Below are 21,988 nucleotides of genomic sequence, written 5' to 3'. Positions count from 1 at the left end.
TTCGCCAACTCCCGGCTGGCCGCTCTGCCCGCCTCCCCAGCGCCAAACCCGCCCGAAGTTTGCTATTTTTTGGCGTTCTCTCCTTTTCCTCCTTGTTTAAACAAGTTTGAAAATATCGCCAGCCTCAGAGGAGCGCAGCCGGCCGGCTCTGCGCACCAGCCCCCGCTGCTCGCAGCAGCCCCCGCTGGGGCAGCCCGGAGCCGCCGGGGGGGCAGAGCCGATGTAACCCTCCCGGCCCCACCGGGACAGCCGGGGGCGACCCGGGGGGGGGACCCAGGACCGGGTCCGGGGCCAGTCCAGGCGGGGAAGGGCAGCCCCGTACGCGGGGCAAGCCCGACCCCTGCAGTCGGGCGGCGGAAAGCCGCCTGGGCTCGCTGGGACTGCAGAAAAAGCCCGGCAGGGCTGGAGCCGAGCCGGCTGCCGCTCCGGGTTGCCCTCCCCGGGCTCTAGGGGCGGGAGAAGGCGTTGCAGCGAGTATTAATCTTTTTCCGCTCGTTTTGTAGCAGCCGGAGAGGAAAGCCCTCTCCCTCCGCCGCCTCCCTGCCCCGGGCATGTTGGCAGCGCCCCGCTGAGCCGTGCGGAGTTTGGGGTAACTCGCGTCTGGCCGCCCTGGAATAGAGACGCTCTCCGGACCGGATCGGTTGGGGTTTGTGGTCTATGTCTTGTTGGGAAATCTGGTGGATTTTTTACTCGCTCGTGGAGGAAGAGCCCTGTGCTGGCGGTCGGCTTCGTGCTCTTTTTTGGAGGGCGAAGGAAGGGAAGGGATCTCGCTTGAGCCGTACAGAGAGAGAGCTCGGACATGTGTTGTCAGCACATCTGGGGAATACAGGCTGCAAGTCCGAAAGGAAAATTGCTGGGATCGTTCAAACTGCGATATTGATCTTTGTTATTTTTTTTCGCCGAGGGATGCACTTGGCATGAGAATCGGAGGATGGAAATTGTTTGGGAGGTGCTTTTTCTTCTGCAAGCGAATTTCATCGTCTGCATTTCAGGTACGCAACCGGCATCGAAAGGGCGGGCATGGGGGAGAAATACCCCTCAGGTTCCCAGGGCTTCCCTTAGCAAGGGGCAAGAGGTACAGCTACATCCAAGTCAAAACAGTAGTCAAAAAAATGCATGAACAACATACCATGTGTGGAACGTGACAGAAATCCCCAACTATAATGCCCCAATGCCCCCCTTAATTCCGCTACCTGTTTCGTGATTATGATACGTTGGTTGCAAGAAATAACCACGGTGTGCTGGTTAAGGAGATGCTTCAAATTCCTAATGCGCTAATGGCTGTGATAATTAATCCCACCATCGCAGTAATCTCAGAATTTCATAGTTCCTGAAGTTCTTAAACTCGGCTGATCTGTGGATCTTACAAGGTTTGCGGTTCATTGGCAGACTTGTCATGTTCTGCTGCCACAGTTCAGGGACTGCAAAGGGAGGAATGATACTAACAAACGTGCCTCTGCTTTTAAACGGGAGCTTTGCTGTGCCTATGCTCTTAAAATGATTTTTTTTAATTTTAATAACCCCATCCAAAGAACGCCTTGGGGGCTGGGATTTCAGCTTTAGGCTTCTCATGTTAAGCTTGAAATGCTCTCTTTCTCTCCAGTATGTAGAAATCAGGTAATTTCAGTTGTCACCAGAGCTTGTCCAATTAATGAATAGGCACGGCCGGGTGTCTAGCGTAAAGGATTGGAACAATTTATTCTGGGGGAAAACACTCCCTTCTGCTGCAAAAGCCCTGGCTGCCTTGTTAATTTGTCATGTCAGTCATGCTGGAATAATTATGTTGCGGAAGGCAGTGGAGGGGAGGTGGCCAGTTTTCTAGTTTGGGACACTCTGGGGAGCCCCATGGGGATTCAGCTGCCTGCGGCTCCTGCTGCTCCGCTTCCCTGCAGGCGGCTGCTGCCCCCGAGTTGTTGCGTAAGTCCAGAAATGGGAACGTGAGCAACAGCAGGCAGAACGTTGCAGGGGGGCAATGGGGCATCCTGGTGGGCATCACAGACTCCCCCCTGGAGATGCCTGGGGAGAGGGAGCCCCGGAGCTCCCCTGGGACCGCGCAGACACGGGCCTGGCCCAGCAGCGCCTGCAGCATCTCACCCTGAGAGCGCCTGCCTGACTGCGCTCTCTGCAGCACTGCCCAGCTGATCAACCCCTGCAGCCCTTGGACCGGTGACACTGGTACTGACATTTGGGGTGGCAGCATCTACATTAATTTGTATTGCCTGCGCCTGCCCCAAAACTTCTTGTATTCCTGAGCAAATTCTGTTGCTCTCAGCCTGTGGGGTACGCGAGTCCTTCTTTTATCCCTCCAGACCGGCACCATCTGCCACCAGCCACCCAGGTGACGCTGGCAGCACCCCAAGCTGACCTTCCACTTGTGCCCACTGGTACCATCAGAATAATTCTCTTTCTCGCTCTTTAGAACCGCAAAACCTGCTGCCTCTTGTCATTTAAATCTCACACTTATCTATTTAGCTCAGCATGATATGCCACCTGTACAGTTCCCTTCAAATTAGGCACTTCTCTAAGTACCACAGTGAGAATTGAAAAACAAACTCTCATCCCTTTTTTGGCCATTCTGACAGTAATATCTCAAGACAGAAAAAAGCTGTCCCATTCTGTGCAGGTCCTTATGCCACGCATTTAGCTGCCAGGGTTTCCTAACCTTCCCCCCTCCTTTTCTCACCTTCAGACATGGGAACCCAGGCATCTGAAACCAGTAGTGGGATCAGTCCTGCAGGGGCTCTCTGCACTCTCCGTCTCCCTCTAGCATTAAAAACAGCCTGTTTTCTTTTTCTCTTTTTTTTTTTTCTCTTTTTTTTTTTTTTTTTTTGAGTAATACATTGAATAAGTGAATGACGGGATGTTTTTGCTTTATGGTTAAAGCTGTGGTTTCAGATAATTTGTTTTAACCACACACAGGATGAATGCATGCATTTAGCCCTTCTTTTTTTCTTCTTAGGGATTTTTATTTTTTTCAGGAATCCTTCGTCATCTTGGTGAAAAGGATTAAGATTTGTAGATATCTGACTGGCACTAATGCTTTGTATCTGTCATCCTTTTTACACTACGTTTTGTAGCGTATTATATAGCTGGGATGTCTGGATAACAGTCTAAGTAAGAGAAAGTGTAATGAAGCCTCTCAAGGTTTGCTGCAGCTTAACACAGGTTTTCAGAAACTATGTATTTTTAGCACTTCAGCACTGGTCGTTCATTCAACATGTTTCTTAAAAAAGACACTATTCGAGCACATTGCTACAAATTACAGGAATGTGAATTAAGGAATGTGGTAGCATTTTTCTTTTCTTAGTGAGTTAATTGTTTCAGCAACGAAGACCATTCTGTGCGTGGATCTTTCCTGAACATTAGCAAAGACTGAATTCAGTGTGTATCTAAACCTGTGATGGCCTTCCTACTAATTTCAGTGGATATTTGGATTAGGGCCTTTTAAGGGCTGCTGTTCAAAGGGATGGTGTTAAGTCACTGAACAGAATTGACTATTAAGTTAGCTTATGAGTAATTTATCATTATTAGTAAACTTACTTATTAAAGATAGGTTTGATGTAATGTCACACTGTCTTTTGGTATGTATTTACATGACATTTAAGTATAAACTGTGCTGAATGTAGTACTTACACTGTTTCTTCATTAGATTAAATAATGAAGATATAGCACAATTGGCTTTTTGTTGTCTTGTGTGAATTTTTCTAAGACTGTAAGTTTTGGTAGTATCTTCAGAGTACTTAGAATATGGAAAGCAATTTAATCTATTAAAATGAGGTATATATGTTTTCAAAATATTTGATACCTAACATATTATTTATTGGTCAGTTACCTGTGTGTAAGTTAGATTGCTTGGTTTGGAAGAAATGGTATTGATATTTACAAATATATATATATATTTTAATTACTACCATGTATGTTTAGGAAATGATGTATCAGTGAACTTTGTAAATAGAATATTTTTGTTCTCTTGACACACTGAATTAAGGCTTTTGCTACTTGAAATTGTTTGTTTGAAAGGATAGTCTAGTTCCTTTGTACAGATGCAAACAAGAAATAAGAATAAATTGAAGGACCAAGAAAACAATTTCTGTCCTTTAGAAAGAAATGAAAGCCCTCTCTTTCCTTCTATGTCATGATGCGTATTTATTCCTTTGAGTTGTAGTCTCTGAGGAAAACTAGTCATGATTTGTATTATGATTTTCGAGGGTTTGTTCCTTTTTATGATAGCACAGCATAAAAAGAACACAGGGTATTTGAAGTGAAGATGTCCTGTAGATAGAATGCTGAAAAAAGACCCTCTGGTTGTTGTTCCTTTGAAGATGCAGATAATCATAGCATGGGGACTATACTGTTTGTATAGAAAAAGAATTATAGTTGTTGGCATGATGACCAAGATATCCTTCCTGGATGAGAATACTACCTCAGATTAATTATCATCAGTGTTCTCAGCTGTAGGTGAGATGTTTTTGATCCCTTAATGGCTGCCACATTTGCTTGCATAGTCATTTGTATAAACAATGAACATTTTTTGTGATTCTACATATTAAAAAGCAATTTCATGATAAAAATCAGAATGCTGTTTTCAAACCCTTGCAGGGTACTTCATTTAAATAAGGAAGTGCTACTATAGTAGGCATTGATTAAGAAGATATCTATGTACATTTTCTGTTAATCCATCAACAAAATGATTTACAGAACCTGCATGTTCAACATCCTTGTGGCTTCCTATGAATTGATATATTACCTTCTACTGTTTTGGCTTGCGGGAACTAATATGGATGAAATTCGTGCAAGCCCTACAGCTCTCATTATTTGAAAGCATTTTCATCCTTTGCTGTCATCCTAAGTCAGGTAGGGGCACATCCCTTCTATGATGTAACTGCTTCAGCCTGTTTGGCAGCACACACAGGAGTCATAAATCACATCTCATGAACAACTATGATGGTATTAAAAAACTTCTGGGTATCAAGGAATCTCCTGTGTATTGAGCATCTCCTGGCATTGAGGTCTATGAGTGTTCTTGGAGCACAATTGCACTTCATTTTCCATCTTGCTGCTTCTTCAGTCTCTGAGCTCTTATTACCTGGCATAACACAGAGATGTCCTATAGGATCTCTAAATTATGCCAGGGTTTGAATTAGCTATTGAATGATGATGTGTAAGGTCTGATAACTCTTCTTCTCCTGCCCTTATAAAACTGGAGATAATTCAAGGCAGCATGTGTGCTTGTAGAAGAGAATACCAAGGCTCTCATGTCCATTAGTAGCTAATGCTGAATGCTTCATTGTTATGTTTGGACAAAAATGTTGAAACCACATTAATTATTCTTAAATAATGTCACAGAAATAGCATTTTCTGGCACTTTTGTTAAGAAATGCGAATCCAAGGGGAAGGAATTATTCATAGCACATATATATGCGAGAGGAAAGCAATCACTAGGCGCACAGGCATGTGGAATATGCAGCCTGGTGCATCTGGTGACTAAGAGCTTCTGGCACCCGATCCACTATAGTATTCTTTTCTGCTTTATCCTATCTCCACAGCTTCATGTGTGTGGGCAAACCTTCATGCTTGCATGGGGTTTGTTGATGTTACTGAAAATCCACGTGGACTCAATCCTCCTGCTCACATTCAAACACAGGATGGAGGCCATATGTTGTATCCAAAGACTCTCAGTTTCTTATCATTTGAATGCTTTCTCACTTCAGAGATGTTGCCGCCTTTTCAAAAGGTGTGAAGATGTTTCTGCTTTAAAATTCTATGGAAATAGCCTTGTAGTCTCCTATAAATGTCTGCTTTACTTTTTTGTGTGTGTGTGCGTGTGTCCTATGTTTTTCATCATTCTATTTTTGTTGTTAGTTTTACAGCTAGAGCGTGACCAGATAGGCGCTAAAGTGTCAAAACAACACCAATATTTTTAGCCTATGTAAAGGTAGTAGAAGGGAACATTTATGAATAGTTTTGCACATATTATGCTGAGCTATTTTCCATCCAATAAACTGAGGGGAAGAAACTGGTAATCACTGCTATTGTTTTCCAAATCTCAGTGATGAATATATCCAGTTTTCAAAGGGACCTCTTGTCCTCATTGTGTTGCCTCATTGGTAATCCAATTGAACTAGATACGAAGCCTCCAAAACAAAATTATTTAAAACAGGAATAAAACCCCAACTCAAATAAGCACTCTCAATTTAAAGGTATTCTTTAAGTCTTTTTAGATACAGCTGATGTTAGAGAGAAATTTTGCCCTTGAAAATGTTTCCGTTTTAAAGTCTGTTACAGCTAGACTTTGAATTCAGCAAGGACTGAAAGGGCTTGCCATCTGCATTATGAATATTCCTTGTATAACAATGAACAAGGAATTCTGCCTATGATAAAAGGCTGTTTTTCTGATTTGTTGCTATTGGTCAAAGCATTGCTTTCCCACTTGGCTGATAGGCTGTCATTTAGATGAGGAGTGAACTGCTGTTTTCACCGTTACCAATTGTTTATTGCTAAACTTAACATGGCAAAGAATGAAGTGGAAGATTGGTCCATCTGGGCTGTTAATAGAAGACTATATAAGCTTGTTTTATCATCATCTTATTACCAGCTCAAGCATTAGACAAAACTAGATGACAGTTATGGACAACATTGACATATTGTGATAAGTGTTATTTTGATCCTATCTTCCTTTCATCTTAACTATGCATCATGTTGGGAGGAATAGAAAATAGGCATCAAAGTTTTTAATGACTTGTTTAGCGGCAACATTGTTTAGTATGACTGTACTTGCATTGTAATCATAGAATGGCTCGAGTTGGAAGGGACCTAAAAGATCATTGTAGTTCCAACCCCCAATGCCAACAGAAGGTGCAGAAGAGCCTGTCCATACAGTGGAGAAGAAATGGAACAAAATTCCATTGTGATAGAAAAATTGAAACAGTAATGCTAAATAATTAGGAAATACATTCTTTAAAAAAGGGTAATAGGATAATTTATAGCCCAAACTATTTACATTTGAATTCAAAGTAGAATGTTTTATTGCAGATTTAACCATTGATTGTTAAAAAGCTATCAAGGGTCTTCCAATGAAATTCCACTGGGTCTTGAAGATATAATAGGAAGTTATTGTTGTCATAAAAAATAGATGACTGAAACATTTTAGACCTATGTTCTGTGCATAGTAACCTTTCTGGTGATACAGGCAAGTACTGGCTGTGTCATAGGCAGTGTTATTTATCAATATGGGAAAGGTTTTCATGCAGTACTTAGCAGCTGACAGTTGAGGTAAGAAGGCATAAGGAAACCTATATTTATACCCACTTTAGAAGACCTTGTAACTCTGAAAATGTTATAAATGGCTTTAGTGTTAATGAGATTTGGGCCTTACAACTTTCAAAAACTTGATGCTTGACAATGAGAGAAGCTTTAAATGGCAGATCTCCGTGCTGCTGTTGAGAACAATGGGGTGCCATGTACAGCTCTATCCGGGGCTACAGCCCTAAAATATTTTCTTTTATCTTTTATTTGTCTTGAAAAATAATTGGTGATTAGTTCACACAGACACAGGGCAATGAAAGCAATAGGCAGAACTAAACAAAAGATGCTTTCACTGTTTGGTGTATTTTTCCATACAAAAGTACTCGTGGTTTAGATTTGTGGATCTGTATTTCTGTAGTAAAAATAATATTAAATGTAAATGTCCCACAGTGTCATCTTTTGTAATATTATTACTAGAAAAATATCACAGCAGCTGTAGTTCACAAAAAAAATACTAATTAGAATGTACTTTTTAACAAGATATGTTATATATAAGATATAAGACATACTTGCATATATATATATAAGATTTAATGTTATCTGTTCATTCTGACATTCTTTCTTACTTTCTGTATCAAGTGCTTAACTTGATGAAGCTCAGAATACCCTATGTTTGTCATCTGGCTTTTAAGTATGGAGTTGTGCACTGTCTGGTCCAAAGTGGCTTTTAAGCACATGCAGGCAGGAGGAAGCTAAGCTCTAAATGTGTTGACATCTCTAGCTTTTGGAAGTAATGTTTGAGTAGATGGATTTAGAGGGAAATGTGGGTTTTTTTTGCAAAATCATCTTGTCAGTTTTGTGGGTTGCTTCCAATTTAAGTTCTTTCCTACTGTTAACTACTATAATGCCCTGTTCTGCTTCAAGAATAGTCCTCAGAATGGAGTTTTTCTGTTCTGCCACGGGTAGAAAGACTAGCATAGCAGGACTCCTCCATAATTTGCCTTTTTAATGCTGGAAGATAATGAGCAATACTGAGAGGCCTTTTGGTGCGCCTGAGTGTGGAAAACTGCATCGTTTGAAGTGACGTTGGAATGACCATGCCTTCCAGCAAACTGCCTGATGGCTCTTCTGGCAGTTGGGTAACTGAAGGAGTGGGAAGGATTGCTACTGCCACAGCTAAATTTTATTTTGCCAAGTGACATACTTGGGCTGCTAGAAGGAGCGTTAATTTGCATTTGCCACTGTGGCAGAAAAAAAGAAACTGATTCTAATTTTCTCTTTAGGCGAAAGGCGGTACTGACGATTGGTGCATGCTGGCAGTAAATCATAGTAATACTTTAATATACAGTCCTCTGAAAATGAAATTTCATGGAGAATGAGCTATTTGTTCATACATGGGTGGAAAGCCATACCATTTGCAGGTATGTAATATCCCATAGGGGAAGCTGCAGTTAGTTATGGAAAGGAAGGGCAACTATTGCTTGAAAGAAAAGGTGTTTGATGCTTGGGAGGGTGTGAACATCCACTGCCAACAGATTTGTCTGAATGGGATTGTGCAGTCTGGATTTTTCCAAGAATGAAAGTAATGGATGGGAAGATACTGGGCTGTACTTCAATAAAAAAGAAAAAACAATGGTGTGGTTCATTGGTAAACCTTAGAAGAATTTGCAGATAGTAAGTAGTGTTGGTCACACTTCCACAAAGGAGAAACTGAGGTAAAATGTTGTGTGACAAGTCACCAAACAGCAATAAAAATATTTAATTACAATTCGTTTTCACTCTCACTTCCACTTTGCAGCACTAGAATTACTCTTAAACCGTGTTTCTGGTCAGGGTCTGACACTGAATCACCTCAGTGAATTGAGGGAGCCTGTGGGTGCCGGAGCCAGGATAGAAGGTGCTGACAGGCCCTGGGGGGCAAGCCCATGGGCTCTGCAGCCTCACCCCAACACCCCCAGAATCTGCCTGTCCCTTCCACGTCACTTCTGACCCTACACACCCGTGTAGCCTTGGCTCAGAGTGCTGTGGCAAGAGAAGCCACGTCTGGTGCCTCTGTGGCTCAGAACTGCCTTTAACCTCAGCCCCCGCCTGCCCCTTAGCCATGTGTGCCCTGCCGCTCCTCACCTCACCTCGCCTCGCTGACTGGATTAATCAGCTTGACAGCGTACCTTCTTTGGGGGACATGTCTCCTCTCCTTGCCACAGCTGTGCCCGGTGATGGCAGGAGGGTGGCTGCCCTGTGTGGCTCTCCCTGGACCTGCTGTTCACCTCAGGGACAGTGCCCCACAGGCCGGTGACTGCCCCCTGTGGCGCTTCCTGTGCTTGCAAATGCCTTCTGGAAACTTCTGGAAACAGTGTCTCTGAGGTACATACTAAGTAAGCTGCCTCTCAATTTCTTACTAGAACGGGGACGGCTGCAGCTGGATGATGAAAACCAGGCAAATCTGCCCCCAAGAAACATAAAATAACCATTTCTAAACTTCTAAAACTTGAAGGGCTATGGTAGTTTCTATGAAGGACTTGTGGTAGTTTCTGCTCCTTTGCCTCATGCAGTTTGCTTCAGCTAAATTTATCATAGAATCATAGAATATCCCGAGTTGGAAGGGACCCATAAGGATGACTGAGGCCAATTCCTGGCTCCACATAGGTCTACCCAAAAATTCAGACCATAATTATCCTTGATGTTTGAACTTGTATGACTTCGTGCAACAGTCATGGTGTGGGGCCTGGTGTGTTCTCGCAGGGTCTGGATCCCTCCTCCTCTCTCTGCCTGTCCATTACAAGGTAGTTTTTTTCTTCATAATACTAGAAGTGAAGATATGAGGAAGTACATTTATGGTGTATTTAAGAATCACATCAATTAGAGTTTAACTTAAATTGGTTTGCATGCTTTCCAGGAATTAGTGTATTACTAGGGTAAAATTCAGTACTGTATTACAAGGTTCTTCCATAAACATGTTATTTAAATTCTGCTTAAATTTTTAACATTCATTCAGTTGGCCTCTTTTAAGTTTTTATTGTGACTAGGAGTAACGAACAGGTTCCTCAAAGTGCAGCACCTATGTGCATGCTTCATGTTTCACATCTGCCTTGTGCTGGCATAAGCAACAACCGAAGGTTGAGGGCACCACAGATTCTGGCCCCCATTTTCTTTGGAGTTCATGATATCGGCAGACCAACCAATTCCCTTACTTACTGCTCTATAGCTATTGGATATGCTGTGCATATATATATGTGAATTTATTTTTTGTGGCCTCATCCCAGGGCATTTTGCTCATGATGTCTTAACTCCTGCTTTTTATTTTCCAATATATTCACCTGGCTTCACCATTTATTTTTTATTTTTTGGTTAATATTCATATTTATAAGTGGTATCTTATTGTTGTAGTAAGTTTTCATGCCTGCTGGAAAGCAAAGTAATCTACAAGGACTCCAGTCTTCTCTCATTTGCCCAGATGATCCTGAGGCAGTTAGTAATTGCAAGTGGGATTTAAAGTTACCTGCAGATGCATAATTTTTATCCTCAGTAAAGCCCTTGGCTCTCTCCAAGGTGTTAACAATTCATCTTTGCCAGTCTGTAATTGTGTCTTTGCTCTAGAGTCACAGGTATTTAGCTCACTGTGGAACAGGATGCAATATAGAGTAATAAATAATATGATTTACCTTTATTAGGTAACATTAGTATGTTTTCATACTTGTCAGCTAGAAACTTATTCATCCTTTTTAGATGTTATCGTTATACATTAATGCATAGATTCAGCAAAATGCAAAGCGTAAAAGACATGCTTAATTGTTTTGCTGTATCTGAGTCTTAATATGCAATTGTGTAAAATAACAGAATAAGGATGTGCTTAAGTGCTTTGCTGAATCAAGGACTAGCAGTGGTATCATAAACAAGTAATGCAAAATCTTTGAAAATGCCCAGCTAAAATGAGCAGAAATTTTCATAATCGCTGATTAAGTTAAGCAGTTGTATAGAAAATAGTTTTGATCTAGATAAAATCGTATTCGTTCTTTGTGTGGTAAAGTCAAGACGTGGACTCTTCTAGTATGACTAACATAGCAAGAAAGAGTACAATCAGAATTAAAATTATTTGCATTGTAATTAGTTACCTCTCTCTATATGGATGCCCTGAATGAAACAGATACCATTTTTCACAACAGTAAATAGATTACCCCTAGACTGTGGTAAACAAAAACAAAAATAGCAAGAGATGTGTGACTGTACACAATCATTTTAATGTGTGACTTTCTGTTCCACTTTTTTTCCAGTACAAATTTTTAATTTATTTTGATCAAACCTCAAGTACTGATATAAAGAGGACATCCTGTGTAGAGAGACCTGGGCTCTGGTGCTGTCTGTGTGCCTGTTGGAGGGATGGCTGCACCACTGGGTTGTGTGATGAGGGAAGACCCGCAATACTGGGTGCTGAACAGTGGTGCCTGGGTAAACCTCATGCCAAGTTTGTGCAAGCACCTGGGATGGTCTAAATTGCAAAAGCAGAGTTTAGTCAAGCTGATTCTCATGGGGAATATGTAAAAAAATTTGTGGTTCATTCTACCCCTCTGTGTGTTACCAAAATAAACCAAACATTGCCTCTCTACTGCTGAGGGAAGGTGGTAGCATAGTCAGTGTGTATAAATTGAAAAGTTCTTCATGTTTTAAATAAGGTCAGGCTTCATCTGTGGTGTTAAGAATAAATTTATACTGTGGTAAGAAAGTTTACCTAAGTATTGCACTATTTATAAAAATGGATAGATAAAGCTCTGTAATACATTTACATCATACTTAAGTATTTGGGCTGTGACTACCAAAGGGCATGGAACCTGCAAACTTTGGTTTTAGTTGGTGCTACACAAACACATAACTCTCATAACTTGTGCTCCTACCTCTCCCATTTTAACTTCCTTACTCTTTGTAACTGGGACTTTCTATGTCTTCATGTTTTTAAATACTTCCTTACTTCACAGTAATAAAAGAGCATATCTGACAAGATAGTCATCATCTTCCTTTTAATGCTCCTGAAAAAGAACTTGTGACTCAGATTTCAGAACGCAGCACATAACAGTGGAATATAAATCATTTCTGAAAGGTCTCTCTTTCAATGGCTGCTTTACTGATATCCTGATAATTGCTCTAGAAGGCCAAAAGATGAAGTTGTGTCTTGATCACATAATATCATCACATCGCTGGACATCTAAAAATCGATTCTAGTCACTAAATACCCCAGAACCTAAAATCTTGGAAATAGAGCATTCTTAGGTATAATAACAGAGTACATAGCGTAATACTAGTTCAGTTAAAAAACTCTTAAGTGTTTTAGATGTTACTTTCACTCATATTATATAAACAGTACAGAAACAATCTCCTGGCATTTGCTTGGAATGACAGTCATCAATACCTACACATTGATTAGAAGTCTTATGTAGAAACAAAAAAGTATTTGTTTTACACAAAAGTGTTTTGGATGCCGGGGGGGGGGGGGGAGAGGGGTACAAGCTTTGCTAATATAGACTGAAATAAAGTCTAAAATAGAAGCTTCAGATCAGCTCCTAGATCATAGAGGTAGTATGCAATGGAATTACTCTGCCAAAAATGTTGGCATTGAGTTTAGTCAAGTATTAAGCAGAGGTATCGTGGTAAAAAGTTCCATTAAAAACACCCTGTGACCTCTGCTGCGGGATTCAGGTATGTGAGAGAACCATGCTTAGAAGCTTTGCTAGTCATGTGGTCAGAATGATTTTCAATCACTTTGGTCATTGCTGGATTAAAATTGAGGCTGCGGAGATTAATGGTCTGTTGTTACTAATCCACTAAACCTCTGTTCCTAGATCTTTTAAATTGACTGAACCTATAGATTGTTAAGTTACTGAGATACGGTTTGTAATGTTTTTAACCGTCTTTCTTGATGTTTGATGTTAGTAGTATCCCATTATTTATTGCTCTTTGAGACGCTGATCTGGACTCTTCCTGAATGGAAGTGAATTTATACATTTTTATTTATATTACTCTATAGCACTGTAAAAGTTTATATCATTTTAAATGAATGTGGACAAAGAAATTTTTACTTTGTTTAGAGATGAGTTGTTATTAGTAGAAGCTCAAGTAAGAACAACATAAATTAGGTCTTGCTTTCACCTCCTTGGTACAAGGTCACTGCTCCTAACTGTCCAAATATCCACTACCTCTCTTCACTCTGTCTGCCACTAACAGTGCTGGTGGATTTCACCACCCTCTGATGGAAATCCACCTTCAGGTGGATTTCATTGGCATTTGAAGATGTAGCAAAACGCAAAATTACTGTTAGAGCTTTGGGGAAATTATGTTTTCTAAAACAGTGTAGGATTTGGATTAGTAGAGATCTAGCCTGGCTAGGCTTAATTTCAGTACTTTTTTCTGTGCAAGTGTAAGAAGTTTTCTTCAGGTGAAAAACAATGCATAAAAAAATAAGAGGAAAGCAATGAGGAAATGGTTCATTCATGTAGAGAGATATGAAGAAATTTTGGGCACTACAGTGTAGTGGTTTGGGTTTCAGCGGGGATCTATGAAGAAGAGGCATGAAGAGAGCTTTACCAGGTCTTCATCAGTACAATATGGAGGGGACTGGAGTTAGGGGAGAGGGAACAGCATACAGAAGAAATTAGATTGATAGTGGCTGGGAGAGTTCTGGGGACATATAGTTTGAATGGATGGTTTGATATTAGAGAAGCAGAGTGATGGAGGCCCTTATTATGTGTTTTGGGCCCTATTTACCACATCTGTGCTTAAAGTTGCAAATTGAAATTGTTTTGGCTTTCAAGTGTTTGCAATTTTCCGAAACACTCCATTCTAAAAGTGTAATTATAAAAAAAAAAAAAAAGGAGTTTGATTTTGTTATAGAAGAATGTAAAATACATTCTTTTAAATATGATTTCCTTTGATGAAAGGAGTTGAGTACCTGTTGTCTGCCAGATTGGTGTAGATGCAATTTCTGCATGACATACAGAATATGAAACGGGTTTTGATTGAATAAATAATGACAACAGTCTAGCTTTAAACAACTAGGTTTTGGTGTTTGTTTAAAACACAACGTAACTAACTCTTTAACAGGAAGCATGCTTAAATTATCATCTAATTATGTCTTGCTTTGAATGGGGTTGTGATTCCTATCATTATATGCTGAAAACAGGCAGAAATATTTTGCTTTTGTGTTCACTGCAGGAGATCTGGAAAAGTCGTAGGAAGTACGCTTTTGCATTTTAACTGCAATTGCATTTTTCTGCTTGGGAAAAGGGAGTATAAATTAATTACCCATTAAACTCACTGAAAACGAATGCATTTCTGATTTAAAGGGTCACTATGTCATAGAATTTTATGATTATTAACTTACTACAAATGTATTCTACATGTTTATACTAACATAAAGTAAGGTAACATGGCTTTAACTTTATAATTAACTTACAACTCTGTCAGGGAATTCTAGTAATTAAACTAAACCTTTTATTTCATGTGACCATCTCTGTTTCTGAACCCTGGTGATTTGGCTTATCCTTTTGCCTTCTGGTTATCACAGTAGTAGCATGTCTTGATTAAGGACTGCAAAGAGCTTTTACATCTGCTCCTGTCACAAAGCTATGTAGGATAAACTAGGCCAAAGAAAACTCATCATGCAAACTACAGACCTACAGTTATTTCTCTCCCTCCAGATTAAATAGTGTATTCAAATAAAACTGGGGCTGTGGAAGTAAGCTCGAAGTGTTCAAATGGATTTTTGGCAATTTCTCAAAACTCACTTGAAAAAGAGAAAAATATTAACATAAGACTGAAATGTATGCCTGTATGAAAGACACGAGATCCCTTAAGAAGTTATTGTCTTGACAGCCATTAGGAAGTACAGTCCTTATCCTCCAGGAAATTAGAGTTCATCATCAAAATGAAAACAAGAGTTACACCTACTGAGGTGAGTAGACCAATGAGAATAGATAATGTGAAAATTAAAAGCGTCCTCCTTCTTACTTAAAACAGAAATACACAATGCTATATAAATACAAGGGCTCATATTATATTCTATAGAAGACTGATTTGTGAGAACTAGGCACTCATTAAGCTCCCAACATACAGGATCTGAGTAATGTTTGCAGCTCCACAGACAGGCTTTGAAGCTTAACCACACGTTGCAAGGGTTTTAGACCTGGCTCTGAATTACAGCCCCACGGTAGGATCTTTAGCTAGCAGTCTGGCCAGCCACTGAGCAGTTCTTCCTACCTGATCAGGTTCACGTTGCAGACAAATGAGGCGTCTGTTGACTGGAGCAACACCAAGTAGTTTCTCTGTATCCCTCTGTTTGTGACTGTCTACCGAACGGCTTCAGGATTAAGTTGAGTAGCCCTATCTAATAGCTGAAAATGTATTGTGCTGTCAGACTTATCTTTCTCTATTTAGACACTTCAGGGACCAGGGGCTTGACTGTCCAGTGTCTAGCATCCAAAGCAGCTATAACCCCAATGAGTAAGCGAGAAATACTACCCTATTAGAATTACAGCAGTTTTTACCCTCTAGGCTTGAGTGTAAAATAACAAGCAAACAGATCGTGTGTTTATGTAAATCAGTGCAACTCGAAAGATCTTTTCTGTTTTGTAAGAGAAAGGAGCTAACTCAAAGCACGTGTGCTGCAGGATCAAGCCCTGGGATGCATCAGTGTGGTGAGTTAGGCTTTGAATTGGAAGTAATACAGCCACTAGCTCTGCTAACTGAAATGTTTATGCCATGGTTCTAATCCAGATTTAAGACTGACTTAAATATTCTAACAGTTACCAAATAAACATGTAGTTTGCTCATTTGGGGGGATTTGTTTTTACAGCAGTCATACAAAGAGAACCCTGTTATGGATGGTCCATTTTTTAAAGCTTCTGCCATCTCTTGCACTCTTGGTATTGCTGTTTTTTTCTCAGTTGCTCTTAAAGGCAATATTAACAGATGGTATGCATTGCTCATTAAATCTGCATCTACACCTCTCCAAGGACTGCAAAGATGTTGGGAAACAGACCATGTTACTGCAGTAAGTGCTTAGAAGCGTGGAACTTACTGTGCTATTCATGATCAGTTTTCACAATCAGTGCCTTTTGAGTACTATAGCAGAAGAGTTACAAATACATTGATTGAATATTTCTGAGTTAGCCAAGCCCAGGTATATCCCACTTTCTCACAGACTGGATAAAGTGCCTGTGATTCTTTCATACTTGCCACATGCTCTTAGGCAGTGTTACAGCCAACAACTCTTCCCTTTTGTATAAATTAGGTTCTTAATGTTGAGCATTAAACCTAGACACCTGTATTAATTTCCCACCTCCTTTTACATCTGCTTGCTTTTCCTTAAGACTGCTTTCTCTGTGATGCTTAGCTCTTCTTTTTCTCCTGTCTGCAGTGGTGACACTCTTTAAATAAGTTAGATACATAGATGTTACTTTTAGGCCTTCTCAATTCCAATGTCTGAAGAGACAGCGCTTTGATGTGTGAGTTGGAAGGGCATCATGCCAGCTCGGAATTTGCTTTCCGTATGCTTCAGATTGGTGGTGAGAGATGCAGAAATACAACTAGCAGATAAGAAGTCTCATTTCAGCTTCTTTATTACTCTGATTTGGAACTGATGGGATCTGACCAGCAATCCCGAGCACATCAATATAGCCAGAAATAGGGTGCTCCCATCTTGTTTCTCTTAATCTTTTCTTTTCTTTAGTAAGTGTTGGATCAGAAAGGTTAAGCTGTTCTTGATTCCATGGGTCATGGAAGGTTAGAATTTAGTTCACATTTCTTTTATAGTTGACCTGTGTTAGGGATAAGGAAGCTAAAAAGTGGGGAGTACAGTAAGTAGAAATGATATCTACCCCTACTTTTCAACCCTTCTGTGTTTCAGCCGGTTTAAATGGGCAGTGAGAACTGGAAATTCAGTAATCTCTCCTAGTATTTTGTACTCTTATTTATGATTTTATGTTGGCTAAGGATGTTTCATGTTCTGTAGGCAAAGCCTAAATAAAAAGTGATTTTAAATGCATCAATTTAATTAAGAGGCTACAAGTAGCGTAGGCACTCCTAAAATGAAATCAACCTTGTTTGTATTAATTTAGGTTGTTTACTTGGAAAGGGCCTAAACTGAATCTAATAGACAGAGTTTAAATTTATCCAGTGTACTTTCTGAACATTAAATAGGAAGACTGCCTAACCTTTCACGCACATTTTTTCCTTGCGATTTAAGAGGCAAAAGTTATACTCACAGAGACTTGCAAAAAGAGGGGGCCATCTAAAGCACCATCAACAAAATAAAAGATTCTTTAAATTCCCAACTTAAGAAGATGAAACCAATCAAGAGTAGAGCAAATATTCTTTCATGTGCTGTTAATAGAAGTAACATATTTTAAACCTAAATTATTTCAAAGCTTAGGGAGTATGAGGTCATACACTTGCTTTCCTAAGCAAAATTTTCTTCTCTTTACCTCCTGTCATTGCTTGCACCCATTCCTTAATTCTAAAACAGAAGAAGGACAGGAGTAGACCAGTAAGGGGGATAAAAAGCATTTGGTTGTGGTGGATGGAATAAAAAAAGAATAAAGGAATAGGTAAAAGAATGCTATATACTAATAGCAAGAATAGGATGCAGACAATGGAAAACGGCACTGGGATTGTATCTTTTGTAGTGCACTTTGTCAGAATCAAATGAAAAAGAGCACCGATGATAGCCCACTTTCCTAATTGCTTTTGGTTCTGGTCCTAAACGTTCAGGAGTCTGGTGGCTTCCATAGGAACAAGACAATCTTTTCGTCTGGAAATCATAGAGATAGAAATATAGAGAGCTTGACTGTTCAGTCATCAAATCTTGATTTTAAACCCATAAGTTGGAACACAAAAACTGTCAGAATCCTGAAAGACAAAATTGTTAATAACTTAAATGCTCTAAAGTTCTTCACTATGTAGCAGTTGACCTTTGAGGAGTTTGACTGCTTACTCAGATTATTTCATTAGTATTTGCACATTGACTTCCTGCCAAAAAGTCAATCTGCTTTTCCTTTGCATAGTTTTGTTATTTTGAAGGTCTTCAGCTGTGGAATAAAATCCACTATGTAAAAAAGAGCTGGCAGAGTTGGAAGCTTTCCAGTAAAAGCTTTCCCAGGTTAAACTCTGGTGATGCTGAAACATTACAAGTGTTTTATGTGGCCTCTTTTCCCTTGTGCCTTACCTAACATAGCTGTTCCTGAAGAAGGGCAACAGTTAGTTTTAGTTCCCACTGCCCCCAAGAGAATGTCCTGCTTGTTATTTACAAGACAGAATTTATACATCATTCGGACTTGGGACTTGGGTTTTGTTTTCATTCTTTTATCTAGCTCAAAACCATCTTTTGAAGATATTTATGATGAGCTTAATGATTCCTCTAACAGAGTTGATTAGTTATGATGTACATCACAGTATGGATCTCATATCATATTTAGATGCTCTTTAGATGCATTTCTACATTGTTGAAGACACTTATGCAAGCAGTTTAAACAATCTGTAAATGACAATGAAAAAAGCACAATGAAAGGCTGTGTCAGAAAAGGGCTGACTCAAGAGCAAATGAGCTATCAGAGGGCCATCAGGGAAATGTCAATTCCCTTCTGATGCAGGGTAAAAAAGGAGGCATATGGATGTACACCATCTCTTCTTTTTTCCCTGCTTCCCCTTACTTCCACTCTGAAAGAAGAGGAAGGCCAAAATGTCACCTGACAGAGCTGGATGGAGCTAACAACTTTCTCCAGGTGGCTGAAGATGCCTGAACTATGAATGTCCTATTTCTTGAGCCTACAGGGCTGATACAATTATTTATTTTTTTTTATGATGGACAGATGCTGATGAGCCAGTCAAATACCTAGAGCCTGAAGAATGAAGGTATGTTTTATACCTTCTTATTAGACTTTGAGTTCTATCCTTTGCTATGTTGGCAAGGTCTGCATTTCGCAAGGGATAGACTAAAGTAATTCTCATGTTCCAGTCCAGTGGAGTAAACAAACAACTACATTCTGCAAATGTTGCAGACCTGGGATCTGTTTCAAGGAAAGCCCAATTAGAAGCATATGAAGGCAGCCTAGCCTGTCTCCCTGGGATAGAGCATGCATGACTGTAGGTATTTATCTAGTGCCTGACAGGATGGAGCTCTCCTCCTAATTGGAGCTTTTGGATGCTGCTCCAGCTTAACTGATACTATGCACAGTAAGTCAGCACAGCTCCACTGATCTCGCTAAATATACATCTGATGTGCACTAGCTGTAGGCTGTCTCTTCCTTGAGATGAGAGCTGGGGGCCTTATTTTGCTCTGCAAGTAGTAAGGAACTTGAAGCAAGAAGTCATTATTGGTACTCTCAGTTATTCCCAGGTTAATAGAGTGCAACCCCTGGCTCAGGAGATTCCTAAACCTCTGGCTACAATGTCTGGAAGGTTTGAGATGAAGGATCTCTCTTGGCTGTCTATTTTTGTATTTTTTTTCAAAGCTGTTGCTAATGGCTATTACTGCAGATCAACAGTTCTGAAACTTGTTTGCCTCTCTTTCAAATGCATCCAGGTTATGGGCTGAAGGGCATAGACAGCTCTGAGAATCATTTGCCACAAAAAGGATGTCAATGTGAGCAAGGACAGTCCATGGGTGTTAGGGCCTTAAAACTTAAGCACTAGTTCACAGTTTTCTCCTATTGGGACTACATTCAGGACCTTTGCTAACAATCAGTGACTCAGCAGAATATGTTCCAACAGCTGTTGTCCCTGGTCCTGTCCTTGCTGAGTGCAGTGCCTGCCCCTTTCCTCGAGCTTCTTGCAGCTGCTGGTCCATGTGCTCACTTTCCTAGGTGTTTCCCTTTCCCACAAGTTCCTCTGTAACCTGCTCTTAAAGGAAGCATTTGTCTCATCTACTGGTTGCTTCCCAGGTTATTTGATCTGATCTGTTGTTGTTCTTACTTTCATGTAAAGTGCATTACTGTTTATTATGGTGCTAAATATTATGCATATTTGTAAGCAGATTTATACCATGTCACACACATGCATATATTTACATGTAAGTGTGATAAAAATGGAATCAGCATCTGGGAGAAACAGATCTCCTTCATTAGCTTCAAGTATATTAGAAAGCCTGCATGTTTCTCAGATGAAGTGCTCTCGGCAGGATTTCAGTACCTGCTGTAACTGGGTCTGGCTGGCTGGGTGAAGACAGCTGTACTGGGGCTAGGCTGGGGAGATGAGAAGATAGCTGGTGCAGAGGAGACTGTGCCTGAATGAGGAATGGGGAAGGCAGAGAGAAAGGAGAAACTTAGGTCTGCGACAGGTATTGCAAGGACAGGAAAGACCTAACCTTGAGATCACGTTGGTAGATACAAGAATGATGCCATTTGGTAGAGTTTTCTTTCTTTCCTTTTTTTTATTTTTTATTTTTTAAAATTTTTTATTTGGTTTTCTTCTAAAATAAGAGTAGGGGAGAGGCAAGTGAGGAATTTATACACTCTCACAATCTAAAGTCATCTTAATACTCCAAGTAAGAAATAACAGAAGTATTGTTGCCTGCACGAGGGTTACTAGTTTAGCACTTTCTCATTTTATTGCAGACATTGCAGGACACAGTGAATGAAGGAGGGGACTGCAGGAAGAGGAAAAAATAGTCGCATAGGAATTTAAGTCTTCTCTAGAGAATAGGATTTTATCCCTGTCTCTGCCAGAGTTTGTGTTGCTTGGCAACTCACTTTAATCAAACTTTTCAAGGGTGGTCACTAATTATATGTTTCCTCTTTCCCCTGAGGCCCCTTTTGCAGAAGTGCTTAGCAGATACAGCCAAAGGAGGTCAAACGTTTTGTATGTATCAAGTGCTGTGCAAGTCTAAGCGTGGAAAAATTGTTCACTGAGGCAACAAATTGGCTAAGCAGATGTGGGGAGTATCTTTCTTTGACTGTAGCATTAATTTGTAAAAAAGGGGGACACCACCTCTTCAGGAGTGCTCAGGAATCAAATATTTTAAGTTTGAATCATGTATTTAAGAAAAAAAAAAAAATGATACTTTTACCCTGAATTGCTAGGAAGACTATGACTGAAGTGGCCTTTCATAACACTGCTGGGTTGGCTTCAGATAATGATGAGCCTTTGAGGGTTTTCTTCTACACTGAGAGTCTAACCAGCAGCCTTTCTATCTCCATCCCAAGCGTAAGGTTGAGAAAAATAGTCTAATAGCCATCCAAAGAAAAGCATAAAGCAAAACCAGTCCTCTCCTTTTAGTCAGCTCCATGATTTCGAGAGTTGCCCCCCCCCCCCTTAGTTTGTGCTAACTTACCTAACCTAAGAACCATGAGGTTCTTACATAATTGCTAGGTGCAAATCTGGGTTCAGATCTCGTTCTGTTGAAGTCACTCTACATTCGACCAGACTGCAGTGGAGGAGAAAGGGATCAGACTCTTAAAAAGACAGCTTTTGCTCTCTCTACTGAACGAGGCAATGCCCAGAGCTATTAGAGCTTTTTAAGTGTAGCAATCCTCTTGTCCATTGTGATTTGGAGTGAAGTTTGGAAATCTCTTCCTTCCTAAAGACTATCTAGGTCTTGTAATGCATGGAGGACTGTTAAAGAATTCCTATACTAGCATTTTAATATCAGCGTGGGTAGGAGGTTAAATAAAATATCTCACCTTTGAATCCATTAGGAGTGATTGTGGTTCTTAAAGCCTAGAGAAATATAATTAATTTAAACAGAACTTTCTGTAGTACCTTT

At 40.2% G+C, this 21,988-nt stretch overlaps 1 protein-coding gene and 1 long non-coding RNA gene across 7 annotated transcripts in view; one reads left to right on the top strand and one right to left on the bottom strand.

The window, feature by feature from the left end:
- Nucleotides 1-21,988, bottom strand: part of LOC106015885 (uncharacterized) — a 332,132-nt gene that overhangs the window by 97,817 nt on the left and 212,327 nt on the right. Inside the window, exon 1 of one of the 3 annotated variants that reach the window (XR_011804087.1) lies at nt 9,370-9,607. The exons of 1 other annotated variant lie outside the window; for it this stretch is intronic. This is a non-coding gene — a long non-coding RNA (uncharacterized lncRNA). Of the gene's footprint in view, nt 1-9,369; nt 9,608-21,988 lie in introns of those variants that run through there. One more of the 3 variants, XR_011804086.1, reaches the window with a different exon arrangement.
- Nucleotides 1-21,988, top strand: part of CA10 (carbonic anhydrase 10) — a 200,606-nt gene that overhangs the window by 403 nt on the left and 178,215 nt on the right. The window contains exons 2-3 of one of the 4 annotated variants that reach the window (XM_038165424.2): nt 504-646; nt 905-992. In XM_038165424.2, coding sequence (XP_038021352.1) covers nt 932-992 — 61 coding nt within the window. In that variant the 5' untranslated portion in view covers nt 504-646; nt 905-931. Of the gene's footprint in view, nt 1-491; nt 993-21,988 lie in introns of those variants that run through there. The other 3 variants (XM_038165427.2, XM_038165425.2, XM_038165423.2) reach the window with 3 other exon arrangements.

This window comes from Anas platyrhynchos, chromosome 19, assembly GCF_047663525.1.
Source record: "Anas platyrhynchos isolate ZD024472 breed Pekin duck chromosome 19, IASCAAS_PekinDuck_T2T, whole genome shotgun sequence".
Classification (NCBI taxonomy): domain Eukaryota; kingdom Metazoa; phylum Chordata; class Aves; order Anseriformes; family Anatidae; genus Anas; species Anas platyrhynchos.
Note: the sequence above shows the minus strand (reverse complement) of the source record. Positions and strands in the feature narration are given on the sequence as shown.